General features: G+C 40.0%; 1 protein-coding gene across 3 annotated transcripts in view; it reads right to left on the bottom strand.

Moving 5' to 3' along the window:
* The window catches only part of CCDC88C (coiled-coil domain containing 88C), a 102,661-nt gene that overhangs the window by 59,866 nt on the left and 30,109 nt on the right, over nt 1-12,686 (bottom strand). For all 3 annotated transcript variants that reach the window (XM_017813794.1, XM_017813795.1, XM_017813796.1), the window contains exon 4: nt 184-253. In XM_017813794.1, coding sequence (XP_017669283.1) covers nt 184-253 — 70 coding nt within the window. The remainder of the gene's footprint in view (nt 1-183; nt 254-12,686) is intronic.

Below are 12,686 nucleotides of genomic sequence, written 5' to 3'. Positions count from 1 at the left end.
GACAGAGATGTGGTGCTTAGGGACATGGTTTAACGGTGGACTTGGCAGTGCTGGGTTAAGGGTTGGACTCTTAAAGGTGTTTTCCAACCTAAACTAGAATAGAATTACAGAACTCTTTAGAAAACAAAACAGATTTTATTTAGCATTACAGAGAAGAGGGATGAAGAACCTCAAACTACTCACCAGAAAGAGGATCTTTGCCAATCATTAAAACATTTGGTAAATTCATCACAATCAGCTGCTGCAGGACCTCCTAAACAAAAGAGAACAACAGGCAAAGTTCAGCGTGAAGGAATCCAAATCAATCACACCACAAAGAATACAAAGCTCCATCAATTACAAAGCTTTTAACATACTGGCAGGTCAGAGGTCATGAGAGGAAGCCCCACTTGAGAGAGAAATCCTTATTTGAAGATAGCATCAGGCTGCACAGCTAACATACACTAATCACCTCTTTTAACTACAGCTAATATAGAACTTCAAGGGTCCCATGGCACTAATCAGAATAAATGTATGACCACGCCAAGCACAGCAATCATTCATGCCTTTATCCCAGGTATGACCTGCATCCATCTGATGTGTAACATACAGCTGATGTCATGTTTCAGGGCGTATAAATGCAGCTTCTTCATCAAAGGTACCTAAGCCACTCTGTGAAGTTTGAGTAACTCAAATAATTGGTCAAATTATTTCATAGGTCTGAGAATTTAATGATGGGCTGGGGAAGTGGGTGCGAAGGAAAAACCCTTGACAGGCATCTGGCACTGGATATAAAGTTCTAGATTTGTTTGCATTGTTTTTGATGGGGAGTAAAACAGATTTTAAGTAGGTCATGAACCTCATTTAAAGGTCATTTTATTTTGGAGGAGGTGACAGAAGGGAGGTGCATCAGGTTCAACATTTAAATGGCAGCTGCCTGAAGAAGCTCTGAAGTGACAGAATGGCTTAAGGGGGAAGAAAGGCTACAAGCCCTAGTGTAGGCAAAATGCTTAAAGTTGGAGAAATAAATACCTTGGGGACTCTGCACAGTAATACGATCAGCCATGTACCCCAGAAACACACAGAGCACAGGAGTACAGTTGTTAGCTTTGACCTGCAGTTACCAGCACTCATTTGTGATGATCTGAATAAAACATTTTGCAGGCAAGTATTTATTTCACATAAGAAGCCTGGGAGTAAAATGGCTGTGTGAATGAAACGCTGTGCTGGGATTCAGGAAACAAAGGTTCACAGATACAACTCTACCAAATGTTTGGCAGGTGCTTTTTCCCGGCTTGTCTCCACTTCCCAACCTACCCCTAGGCCACTGGAAGGGCACATGCATTGATACTTGCAGAGCATTCACAGCCAGGGGAAAAAGCACCACAGCCCAGCACAGAAACACACTTCCTGAAACAATCACCCATTCACCCAAACACTTCCTCTCCAAGCTACCCATTGTTATTTCTCTGCTTTCAAAGTTATACCACAGGAAGAAAATTAGGCCTGATTGAAAGAGGAAACAATCCAGAAAGCCTGCAGCACTTGATAAGCACTCAGTGGATATTCTAAAAAAGAAAATGTTTTGGACCTAACACATTTTATTTTTTTTCCTCTGATCCATACCAAAACATACTCCTCCACAGTTCATCTTTTGGGTAAAGCAGAAATGCCTGTGTCACAGCTGATGGGCTTTCTGTGCTGTTAAGAAAAAAAGGCTCTACAAACCTTTGTGTAATGTGAAGTTTGGCTAATGCAGACCAAACATTTACTGACTCATTAGCCAAATGGATTTTATATTTTGGGCATTTGAGATGCCTTAAATAAAGTTTGTTTGCATCTGTTACTACAACAGGTGCAAAAACTATTGGATGTAATGGCACATGGCTTGACTGTAATATGTGCTATGACAATACAGCATGGCACTGAGGCTTTAAACAAAGACAATCAGACTTTGCATATACTGAAGTATTGAGCTTTAACCAGCAATTTCCATGGTAAAAAAAAAAAAGAAAGAATTGTGCTTCCAGTCACCCAGCATGTGGAGCAGCACTGAGGCAGGAATGCATAAGGAATTTGCGTTGTCTTTGTGTAATCATCAGATCACTAGCTATTTAACTGGCAGACACAAAAGACATTACAGCTAACCTTTATGATGTTAACATTCCCATGAGCTCCTTCTGCAAAATTATTTGAGTATACAATCCAACATAACCATGACTGAATGCCCACAAAACTGCTTGAGCTCAGTATTTTCTGGCAAGAATCTGACACTCACTGAATAAAAGCTGAACCGGCCCCAAGCCTGGAATAATGATTTGTTAATTCAGATTGAAAGATTAAACTGTTTCAAGAGGTGATACTGTGACCTTTTTATACTTAAAATAAAATATTTAAACAGATAACTATATTGTTCTAAAAGCCTTCACCTTCAGATTAGTCCTTGTGATGATAATACCTGGCTGTTATGCAATGCAACTCACTGGCAGATCTCAGCACTTTCTAGAGGAAGGTCAATGTCACTGCCCTCCTTTTTCAAGTTAAGGAAAGAGAGTCAAAGAAACAGAGTTACTTCAGTTTAATAAACTATCCTCTGTGAACCAATGTGCCACTCACACAGCTGCAAGTGTGAGATAAAAATGTGTTAAGGGAAAGCTCATACATGGATGAATTCAGCTCAGATTTTGTCTGGGCTGAAACCACAGAAAGTTAGTGAGGCTCAGCAGACACCCAGTGACTGACTCAGGAGCTGTGATAATGAGTCCATATCTCAAATCCATTGCTTAAAATCCCACATCTAGAAATACAACTAATGTCCCCCCTTCTCCCAGGAGCAAATCAGGAATTCTTCAACTTTTATCACTTATCAACATTTTCTTGTTTTCCTTCTCTGAAGCAGCAATAACACAGGTTGACAAGTAAAACACTGTGCCTCACCCTGGCTTCTTGGCTCCCCTCACATCTTACCACTCCTCCCTGAAGACCCTATAAAGTCAAACTTAGGCTTCAGGCAGGGAACTGTGCTTTTCCAGCCTGTGAACTGGCACTGAGGACCAAACAGCTCCATAGACCTGACCACCTCCCAGGGTACAGCTACACTGGACATGGGGTTAAACTGGACACACCACTGAAGCCCAGACAGCAAAAGAAATGGTAGATAAAATGCAACATTTCCCTACAGGGACAGCAAGTTACGTTATTGCATTATATAAAAGGCTGCTGTTATACTCAAATTCAAACACAGCGGTAAGACACGGCAGCAGAGGCAGAGATGGTGTGCACATGTCCTTGACCAGCATGGCTGGGGGCAACACATCCAGGCAGGAGCTGCTGGAGAGCAAACCAGGGTTTTCAAACATTTTAAATAGCTCACAACAACCCGGAGTACCCTGGAGAGCAACTGTACAAGCAAAAAATCTAATTTCTCCTGTGAGAAACCTTTTAATCATTTTTACAGCATAACTAAAGCTCGGTTCAAACAGTAAAGGTTACAGCAACAACATATGGTTACAATTTCTCAGATTATTAGAACCACTAGGGTCTGAGTTGCCAGCTTTACAGCTAGACCATTAACCAATTCAGAAGCCAGCTACTGCAAGTCAGCAAGTACCTCCCTCAGACTACAGTTTGCCTTTTTTATTTATTTTTTTGTTGCTAATGAGATTTCCATGAAAAAAATAATATTGGTATCAGAAGCATTATTTAAGGAATCAAAACAAATCCCCATCAGGCCTTAGTGCAGTGTCCATAGGTTTGTGAAATGCTCCTCTGCCAAAGATCAGGATATTTTAAGCTTGAAGAGATTTGTGAAGAATCTTTTGACAGCAGTGATTGTTTCAAGAACAGACGCTTCTACACAGCACATCAACACCACTATCACGAAATATAAAGATCAGCAGCCAAGTTTTACACTATTTGCACCAGACCCCAAACTCAGTAAATGAAGCCCACAAAAGTTTCAGCAGGCAGTTACGTGACCCCATATTGACAGGGAGGGCTTTTCAAGTGAAGGTCACACTGGGTGTTCAACCCGGATCACTCCCTCTGCTGCACTTGCCCCCCAGAGACATGGAGCCTGAAGGAGGCTGGGACAATGGGTAGACCCAACCAAGGATACCACCTAAGCCAAAGGTAAGTTTTGCTGAAAGCTACTAGGCACTCCAGGACTGGTACACCAAGGATTCAGAAACATCATTAAGTTACCCAGAAATCACTAGGAGAAATATAAATAAATAAATGCTGTGTTCTCATTAGCAGCCTTCTGGTGTCTAAGCTCTTGCTGTGCAGTTGCTTCACATTTGCAAGCTCTTTGCAATCACTTTTTAAAGAAAGAAGCTTAAGACAAAAATTCCCCCACAAAGATTCTAGTAGTCAAGGGCTTTAGGAAAAATCAAGACATACAAGATTCAGGACAAAATTCTAAGCACAGAGTTAAGCACTTAGGCTTATTAAAAGCATGAGCAAACATATTCATTCCCTCCATCTGAAAGTTTCTAATCATTCTGGAGTGCTGAGGCACGTTTTATCTCCTCTTTTTATCCCTCCAAGATCACACACACCGGACGTTTGCTCTTTGCCTCAGATCGTCAGAAGAGATCCAGTGGAAGCTCTCCCTCTCTCAAGTCACCATGGTCACATATTAACGTTTTATTTACCTGTGACAGGGTAAGTGGGCCCCTTGTAATTTTGTAGGAACAAAGTCCCCTTGTCCATACTATACTTCAATGCACATTTGCTTCTTAGAAATATGTGTGCAATAGCATGGAATAAAATGGTCTTCAGGTATTATTCTTGGATGCATTTTTTTAGTGTCATTTAAGTGTGTCAACAGCTCTTGCAAAGTACGTGTTGCTAGGAAAGGAGTAGGTAAAATTGTCCCTTCCATGGCTGAGAGACCAGGCAAATACAAGCTTTACACAAAAACCTTTCCCTGCACTGCCATACAGCACAGCATTAAAGTTGAGTAAGTACTAGCTTCTCATGCAGAATTAAATTAACCTCTGCCTGAATCCTAAACAAGAGTACTAAATAAATTATGTAAGGGGAGAGGCAGTCTACCAGTCATTGTAATTCAATGCTCAAGCCAAGCAATTCCATTTAAGTATATTGCTTAGCTATAAAATGCTAATTGCCCAGCTGACTGGAAGCCAAATGGTGCTTTCCTACTTAAAATGCCCATGAGGAAAAACCATCATCAGCTTTATTTATATCAGCAAACAGTACCCAGCCAGGTTTAGCTGCATCTCAGGCTAACGGAGCAGGAAAAGTTCAGCAGAGTCCTATCTGTGCAGCACAGCCATCATCTTATTCCTGATAACCTCAATATGGATCTGATCTCACAAACATCCTTGCAAACATTTGGTGAGACACTGAACGCTTAGATAAGGTCTCAGCAGGAATCAGTGGCCATCTGCACCAGCCCACAGCCTCCCAGCAGCAGGATGGGGTGACAGTTTTGCCCCTACACATCTTAAGGTCCCTTTGGATGCTACCACAAAGACAGGCTGGAGCTGCATTTCCCAGACAAGGAGCACTCCAAGTCCAAGGGACAACTGAATACAAGTTTTTCTGGAATCAGAACTCTAAGGAAAAGCAAACATTCAGGCTAATGAAAAAGCTTTAAAATTTAAACATATTTTTAACTGCAAAATAAGACACAAGGGTTGTTTTTTAAATATGCTTTTTTTCAAAGTTTCCAGTTTTGTATTAATATAATAATGAAAACAAGCTATTTTGCAGCATACAAGGAGGTTCCATTTTAAAAGAAAAATATATTTGTCTTCCAATAAATATAAACTTTGTAAAGGTTGGGGATTTTGCTATAATTATCTGAGGAGTTATTAATGCTGTCAGGGAAATAACTCAGAGCAAGAATCTGTGAACTATAGGACAGGGTCTCACAAAAGATTAGACGAGATGAAACAAGTTGTTGCGGGGGAATGACAAGAAAGTGAAACACAAACAGATCTTCTGTTGACATGTTTTCCATGTACATCTTACCATGGAAGTACGCCTGATGACACTATGTGTGTGACTCAGTACTCACTGTTTCCCTGCCAACACATTATATACATGACAAAATTTGATTAAGAACTTCACTCATCTCTGTAACAATTGTACTCGTTATGTGACCAACTACAGGATTAGCTGTCTTTAAAGGGATTATTTTTTGTCTTCTGAAAACCAGTAAATTACAAAGCACACTTCTAAAGACCCTTCAAGTGGAAACCTAAAAGCCAGTAAAATAACTGTTGCCTCATCTGCTGAAAATAATCAGTTCTGACAATCGTAGACTGGAATCTCAGTGGGAGGGGATGTGAAGGAATCATACCTAGTCTTAACCATGCTCAGCCTGTGCAGGGTGCAGACAACCCTCTAAATGACAGAAACGTACACTATGTAAAGTCAGGTTTTATGAAAAAAAAATACACAAATGAAACTTGGATGGCACATTAATAGAGTATCATACAAAAAAAAATTAACTAGAAGGACCCAGGCACAACCACAGTCATCCAACCCAATTCATTGTTATGGCTCAGGTTTTGTTATTTGTATTAGAGTAGTGCAGAGGTCCCAGCCAGGAGCAAAACCTCATCCGCTGGAGCTATACAAACACATAGTGAGACATCCCTGGAACAAAGAGCTTGTCATATATACCCAAGGCATCAGTAGGCTGATGAAAAAATAGTAACAAGTAATGGAGGAAGGAAATGAAAATAGGATTCCGTAGTTATAATATGATCCATTGTGTGCACTCTTGCTGCTTTATGAACTGGTTAAATCAACTCCTCCAGGCTGGACAGAACTAAATCACTCCACACATCACAGGACATGGCAAGCAAGGCAAGTCCTGATAAACACATTTACTTTAAGATGAAATTGTTCACAATGCACACTGTTTACATCACATAAATATTCTATATGTATCTAAATAAAGGTACTTTTATATATGTAAAAAGCCTTCTAGGACACAAATAGTTTTACTTCTAGCCCAGTGGAATAAATAATGGAGAAGCTGACACATCAGTTGGAAAGAAATTTTATTTTTTAATCAAACTAAATACAAAAGCATACATTTACTTCTGAACTATGGAATGAAATGTTCAATGGCTGTATAGCAGTAGCTTTTTTTTTATCCTAGTTTCACTAAGTCTATGATGAATCACTTATGTTAATAAAACATACAGCTCTGTGGTTGTGCCTAGTGGCAATATTGATTTGACCTAGAGAGGAGAAAATCCAATTGTGGAGCACTGTGTTCTCCTGCTTTTATTGCCAGCAGCACCTCTGACTAATTTACCTACTTTTGCTGCAAATAAAAAGCCTATTGATTTATCCTCAACTTCTCTCTTCAAATCATGTACAAGTGACTACACATGTTTATAATAGGATCCAGACAAATTACTCTCAACTTCTATTTTATTTCACATTATATTTGTCCTGGGGTGGTTTATGCAGTAACAGGGAAATGAAACGTGCTGTGCTAAAGGCCTGTCACTTGACATTACAAATATAACCAGCTAAAATGCAATCCATCTGTTGAACACACTTCCAGCTAATCTATGGTGGTCTCTAAGGACCATAATAATTTACCTTAACACACAGTAAAAAAACACCACAGGCCATCAGAACAGACTTAAAGCACTACTGAATTCTCTGAAATTCAGCATCAAGCACACTCACTTGTTTTAAAAGGAAGTCAGTTTTCCCCATAAAATGAGCATATTTTGCTAGGATAATAAAGTAAAAAAAAAAAATCACATCAAACTCTAAAACTGAGCAACTCTATTTCAGCTTAACACTGAAGCCTGATACCAAAATGGGTTAGCCACGCAGAGCTCCAAGGTACAAACTCTGCTCCACTGCCTTTGACCACTGGAGTGAAAAAAATTACAATATTAAAATACAGCTTGACATGAAGAAATGAAGACCAACCCAATAAAAGCTTCTCTAAGGAAGACTATGTGTAAGACCTGTTTTCTGTCATTTCTCCTATTTCTCCAAGTATTTCTAAAACTTGGCAGGTTTATGTGTTTACATAGAACACACACAGTAAACACCTAACTGGGCACATGACACCAGTTCACATAAAACACAATGAATTTGTTAACACAGTTTCTATACTAGCATGAAGAGCAATATTAATTAACCTGAGGTAAGAGTATGGCAGTTATGGGGCTTACTTAGAGGTTCAAAACTACAGATCTGCATTGCAACTTCAACCCTGCAATAGAGTTCCAGGCCCTGAAAAAGTGCCAAAACTCCAAAGAAGCAGCCCTTAAGCGACAATCGTAAAGCAATGCCTGAAAAAGCAGCAGCCAAAAGTACAGGAACAAAGGAGTTGGAGGGGGGAAGATGTAGGAATACTCATTACACATCATAGCAATACTGCTTTTCTAAAGATGAATAATAAGGTAATATAAATGTACATATTTTGCACTTTTGATAGTATAAAGTAATGTATAAGTATAAATGTTGCTTTAAATAGAATGATCATTTTCTTGGGGAAAACTCTGTAAAATAGTTAGTCCCAGGAGGGCACAGGGGCATGTGTGACAGGAATCATTCTGAGGTTCTCTAGTACAAATACTGAAAAGCCAAATCAAAGGCAAAGTTAAAATATGAAAACAAATCAGTTAAACTAGAAAAAAAAAATTAATAAAGAGGGGAGGGGACACACAAAACCAGGATATTTTCAGGATTTCTAAGATATTCCTTGCTATGAAAAATATTTTAGTAGCTAACAGAAGGCCTAACAGATTGCAATTGAGTTTAATGCCAATTTATGAGTCAAATTTCATCAGTGATTAAGGGTAAAAGAAGCAAAACAAACATTTAGGTTTACTGTTAACAATCTCATACTCATGCTCCGTTCAAAGCAGGAACTCACTAAAAACTTTCAATTTACCTCTCAGTCCCCAAAAGAAACAAGCTGCTTTACCCTGCTACTCTTACTAATGCTGAGTAACGTCTTACTGCCTCAGCCCTCTTGACTGCCATGGAGTCAGCTCACAGAGAAAAGTACTTCTCGTTAGCCAAAGGTACCATGCTTCACCTTCACTACATCCAAACATCCTCAGAGTTGCTCGAATATAAGGTAGTTAAATACCTAGAAACAAGCACAAATGTGTTCAGTCTTTCTAGGATAACACTCCCTGAATAAACAAGATTTAATTCACATTACACTGGTAAACCAATTAGAGAAACTCGAATGGATAGCACTGGAGAAACACAGGAAATGACACCTAGAAACTAAGGAACTGTAAATACATGGGCGGTTATGCAGGTGGTGATGACCAACAGGAATTTTATGGGATAAACATGTATGTTATTGGTGACCATTGCTTGCTTTGCAATGCAAGAAAATCTTTGTCTGTAATGTGTGAAAAACAGTAACAGCAAGACAATTTTTTCTCCTAGTGAAGAAAAGGGTTGTGATAGTGCTTGAGGAACACCAGTGAGATAAACTGAGCAACTGGTCTGTTAGCACTTGTCCTTACTTTCTCCCTGCCCCCCTAATGTTTATAAATCTGAAGGGGGGCAGGAGGGGAAATCAATTAAGTTTAAATTAGATTAATTTCCAAAAGCTTAAAGATTTTTAATCATGAGTTTCCAACAGTAATAAAACTTGTGCTTGGGTAGCTTACAGGCAACCTAGTATTGGATAGCAAATTAATGTTTCAGAAGGCACACATGCAGTCACTATGCCATTGGCTTATTATCTAACTGCAACAGAGGACCAAGCGTGGGCAAGAGAGGTCCTTGAGGCATTTGCAAACAACTGTGCAAAAATCCATGTTGGATTTACAGAAGAGGGAAGCTTTCAGCTGGTCTGAAGAGGAGAGGGTACAGGGAGAGGCTATCCCACCCTGCAAGGATGCCTGATCAGACAGTACAATGCTACAGGACAAATGATGTGGTTGGGGAAGTACAGGGAAGGAAAGGTTTTATTTATAAGGTCAGTAGGTTAAAACAAAATCAAAGGAGCTCATACATGCTACTCATCTGATTATGTTAGCTGCTTTCTCCTGCAACAAACTGACCTTCTCATCACTGGAGCTCTCTCTTGTAGGCAAACTCCTGTTACCAACTGGGGCACCAAAACTCCTGTTGCCAGAGGCACTCAAATCTCAAATACCAGTAACAAAGAGAAAGTCCTTGCAGTTCAAGCATGCCCCTCTCAAACACTCGTAGAAAACTCTACAGGGTATCACTGCAGATTAATGTTATGAGCTTTCCAATTATTCTGAAACAGAATTTGTATCCAACTTCATTACTTCAATATATCACTGCATTATCACTATCATCTAATTTACCCAATATCGACAAGTTCAACAAACAGCCCTTAGCCAGGAGATCTGCCACTGTAACAACAGTCTGTAAATTTTTTCTTAGGGTGGGTAAAGGGAGAAGCTTTGAGTCAGACCAGACAGTTCTTCCATGCACAGATCTACAGCAGCGTTTCTCTTTACAGCCAGCAGATTGCCCCAGGCAGGTAACATGCAGGGAATTTTGAAGGCAGTCAACAATTCTTGCACTGTACAGGTGGAGAAGCTGCAGTAAATTTCATGTGACTTTTCCAAGGTAACCCAAGCACCCTTGGGAAAGAAAACACTCCCAGTGTTTCCTGTGTCAATCACCAGTTTTACCATTAGCGCTGAGCTGCAGTCACAATAGAAGAGAAAATAAAAAGAAAAAGAAAGACGACCACAGAATATAGCAGTGGTAAAAACTATTAGTGAATAAAATGAGAGGACAGGAAAATGAAACGGGGGCCATGCCCTCAAAATAGCCTCTGGGCCTCTCATCCTTCCCTTTCTGGATTTTCTATGCTCATTTGTTTTCAATAGCAAACAGCCTTTCTACCTGGAGAGTTACTGCGTCCCCCTTGGAGGGGGGAAGAGTTATCTATAGGGAGGAGACACACTTACTTGCAGTTGACACTTCAGAGAGTTTACTGCCAATAATTTGCACCTCGGCAAAGCCAGGTCAGGCAGTTACCCAGCAATTACCCACAGGCAATTACCAGCTCAAACTGCCAGGAACAGCCTCCCTGATTTTCCCAACTTGTTGCCACAGAGGAGGTAACAGAGGAGCCTCCTGCTCGATCCCTTTCCAAGGAGGCCTCTCACTGACACCTGATTCCTTTGTAAACTGCCAGCCTGGAGCTACTAGGACAAAAAGGGATGGTGTTTCATGATGCTTACCATTCAGCACCCACACAAAGTGAGTGGATCCAGCAGGGGACCTGAGGAAGCCCCAGGATATCCTGTGCCCTGGGACACTGGGGCTTAGGCCCCATCCTGTGCCATCCCCATCTCAGCCAAGTTCACTTGCTGCCCCTGCCTTCTGGGCATCACATAGTAACAGAAATGCACTCCAAGAAGAAATGCATGTACGCATACGGATTTACGTGTATATGTTTCTGTTATTTCCCCCACCATTACTCTGGGATTACTATACCTGCTCAAACCTGGGACAAGCAAAACCCTTCTGGAAACACCATCAGATTTGCTATACACAAGACTGTCCCACATTCAAGCATTTGGAATATCCATGACAGCAGCAAGAGCATGAGGGGTTTTACCCCACACCACACAGCAATGAGATGGCTTCTTAAACATACAATAATGAAAAGTCTGCAAAAGTGATACAGACAAACTGTTACATGTTATATACTTGATAAAATTTAAGGTTAGTCTTTCAGGGTCAGGTAAATTCCATTATTCACATTTTTTTGAGTCTGACAATTTACACCAAAAAATAGTTGCTATAACAGTTCAGTAGAAAACTTCAAACATTTTGAACAAATATGGAAAATAACAACACAAGGTACTGTGGTACATTAAGATTTTACATATACTACCATCAAATTCACCCTTATGACAGACTCATCCTCTACACACTTCCAAATCCCAGTCACCTTCCACATCACAGTCACATGTGCAAGAGAAAGCCATTAAAAATTTACAGTGAAAACCCACAAACCCATACTGAGTCTACAATTCAGGTAATATCACACTTAATACCAAGTAATAACACAGTTAATATATTTGATATCAAGTATTATCAGTTCAGTTAATATCACAGGATAACAAAGATCTCCTTACTGTTGCAACTACACAGCAGGGGGAATATTTAACGTTCAATAAGAGTTATGACCAAAAAAAAAAAAAGATAAAAGGAAAAAAGTCCCTTCCAGCAGCAGCCAAATCTCACCTCTACACAGAAAGGAAATAGCCAATATCCCTTCTAAATACTACTATAAGGGTTTTAAAGGCTTCTGACCCCTGGATTTTCTATGTCAACACAATTCTGTGTAGCTGCTAGGCAAAATTTACTTATCAATGGTAATCCAGGCTACGCATTTATACACATATGCATACTTGCACATGCAAACACTCTCAAGAAGAATTTTCAGTCTTGCCAGTTCTTAACAGTACTCCTTTAAGTATCTGAAAGGACTGATTAACCCTGCTTAATACAATCTGTGTAATCTACTGTGAATCTTCCAGATAACTCATAACTGCTAACATTAATTAACTCAGCAGAGCTTTACCCTTCTTGCTCCCCCACTGGCCTCACACCACAGCCCTCAATTTAGGAGTTCTCCTTTACGACAGTCCTAGCAGATGGCTGAGGCAGAGTTAAGCAGCAACGGCCAGCTTCTGATGTAGAAAACTCAGTTAAATAACTATGCATTTTCA

This window comes from Lepidothrix coronata, unplaced genomic scaffold (assembly GCF_001604755.1).
Source record: "Lepidothrix coronata isolate B3197 unplaced genomic scaffold, Lepidothrix_coronata-1.0 Scaffold43, whole genome shotgun sequence".
NCBI lineage: Eukaryota > Metazoa > Chordata > Aves > Passeriformes > Pipridae > Lepidothrix > Lepidothrix coronata.
The sequence above is the reverse complement of the archived record's forward strand: the minus strand, read 5'-3'. Positions and strand labels throughout refer to the sequence as shown.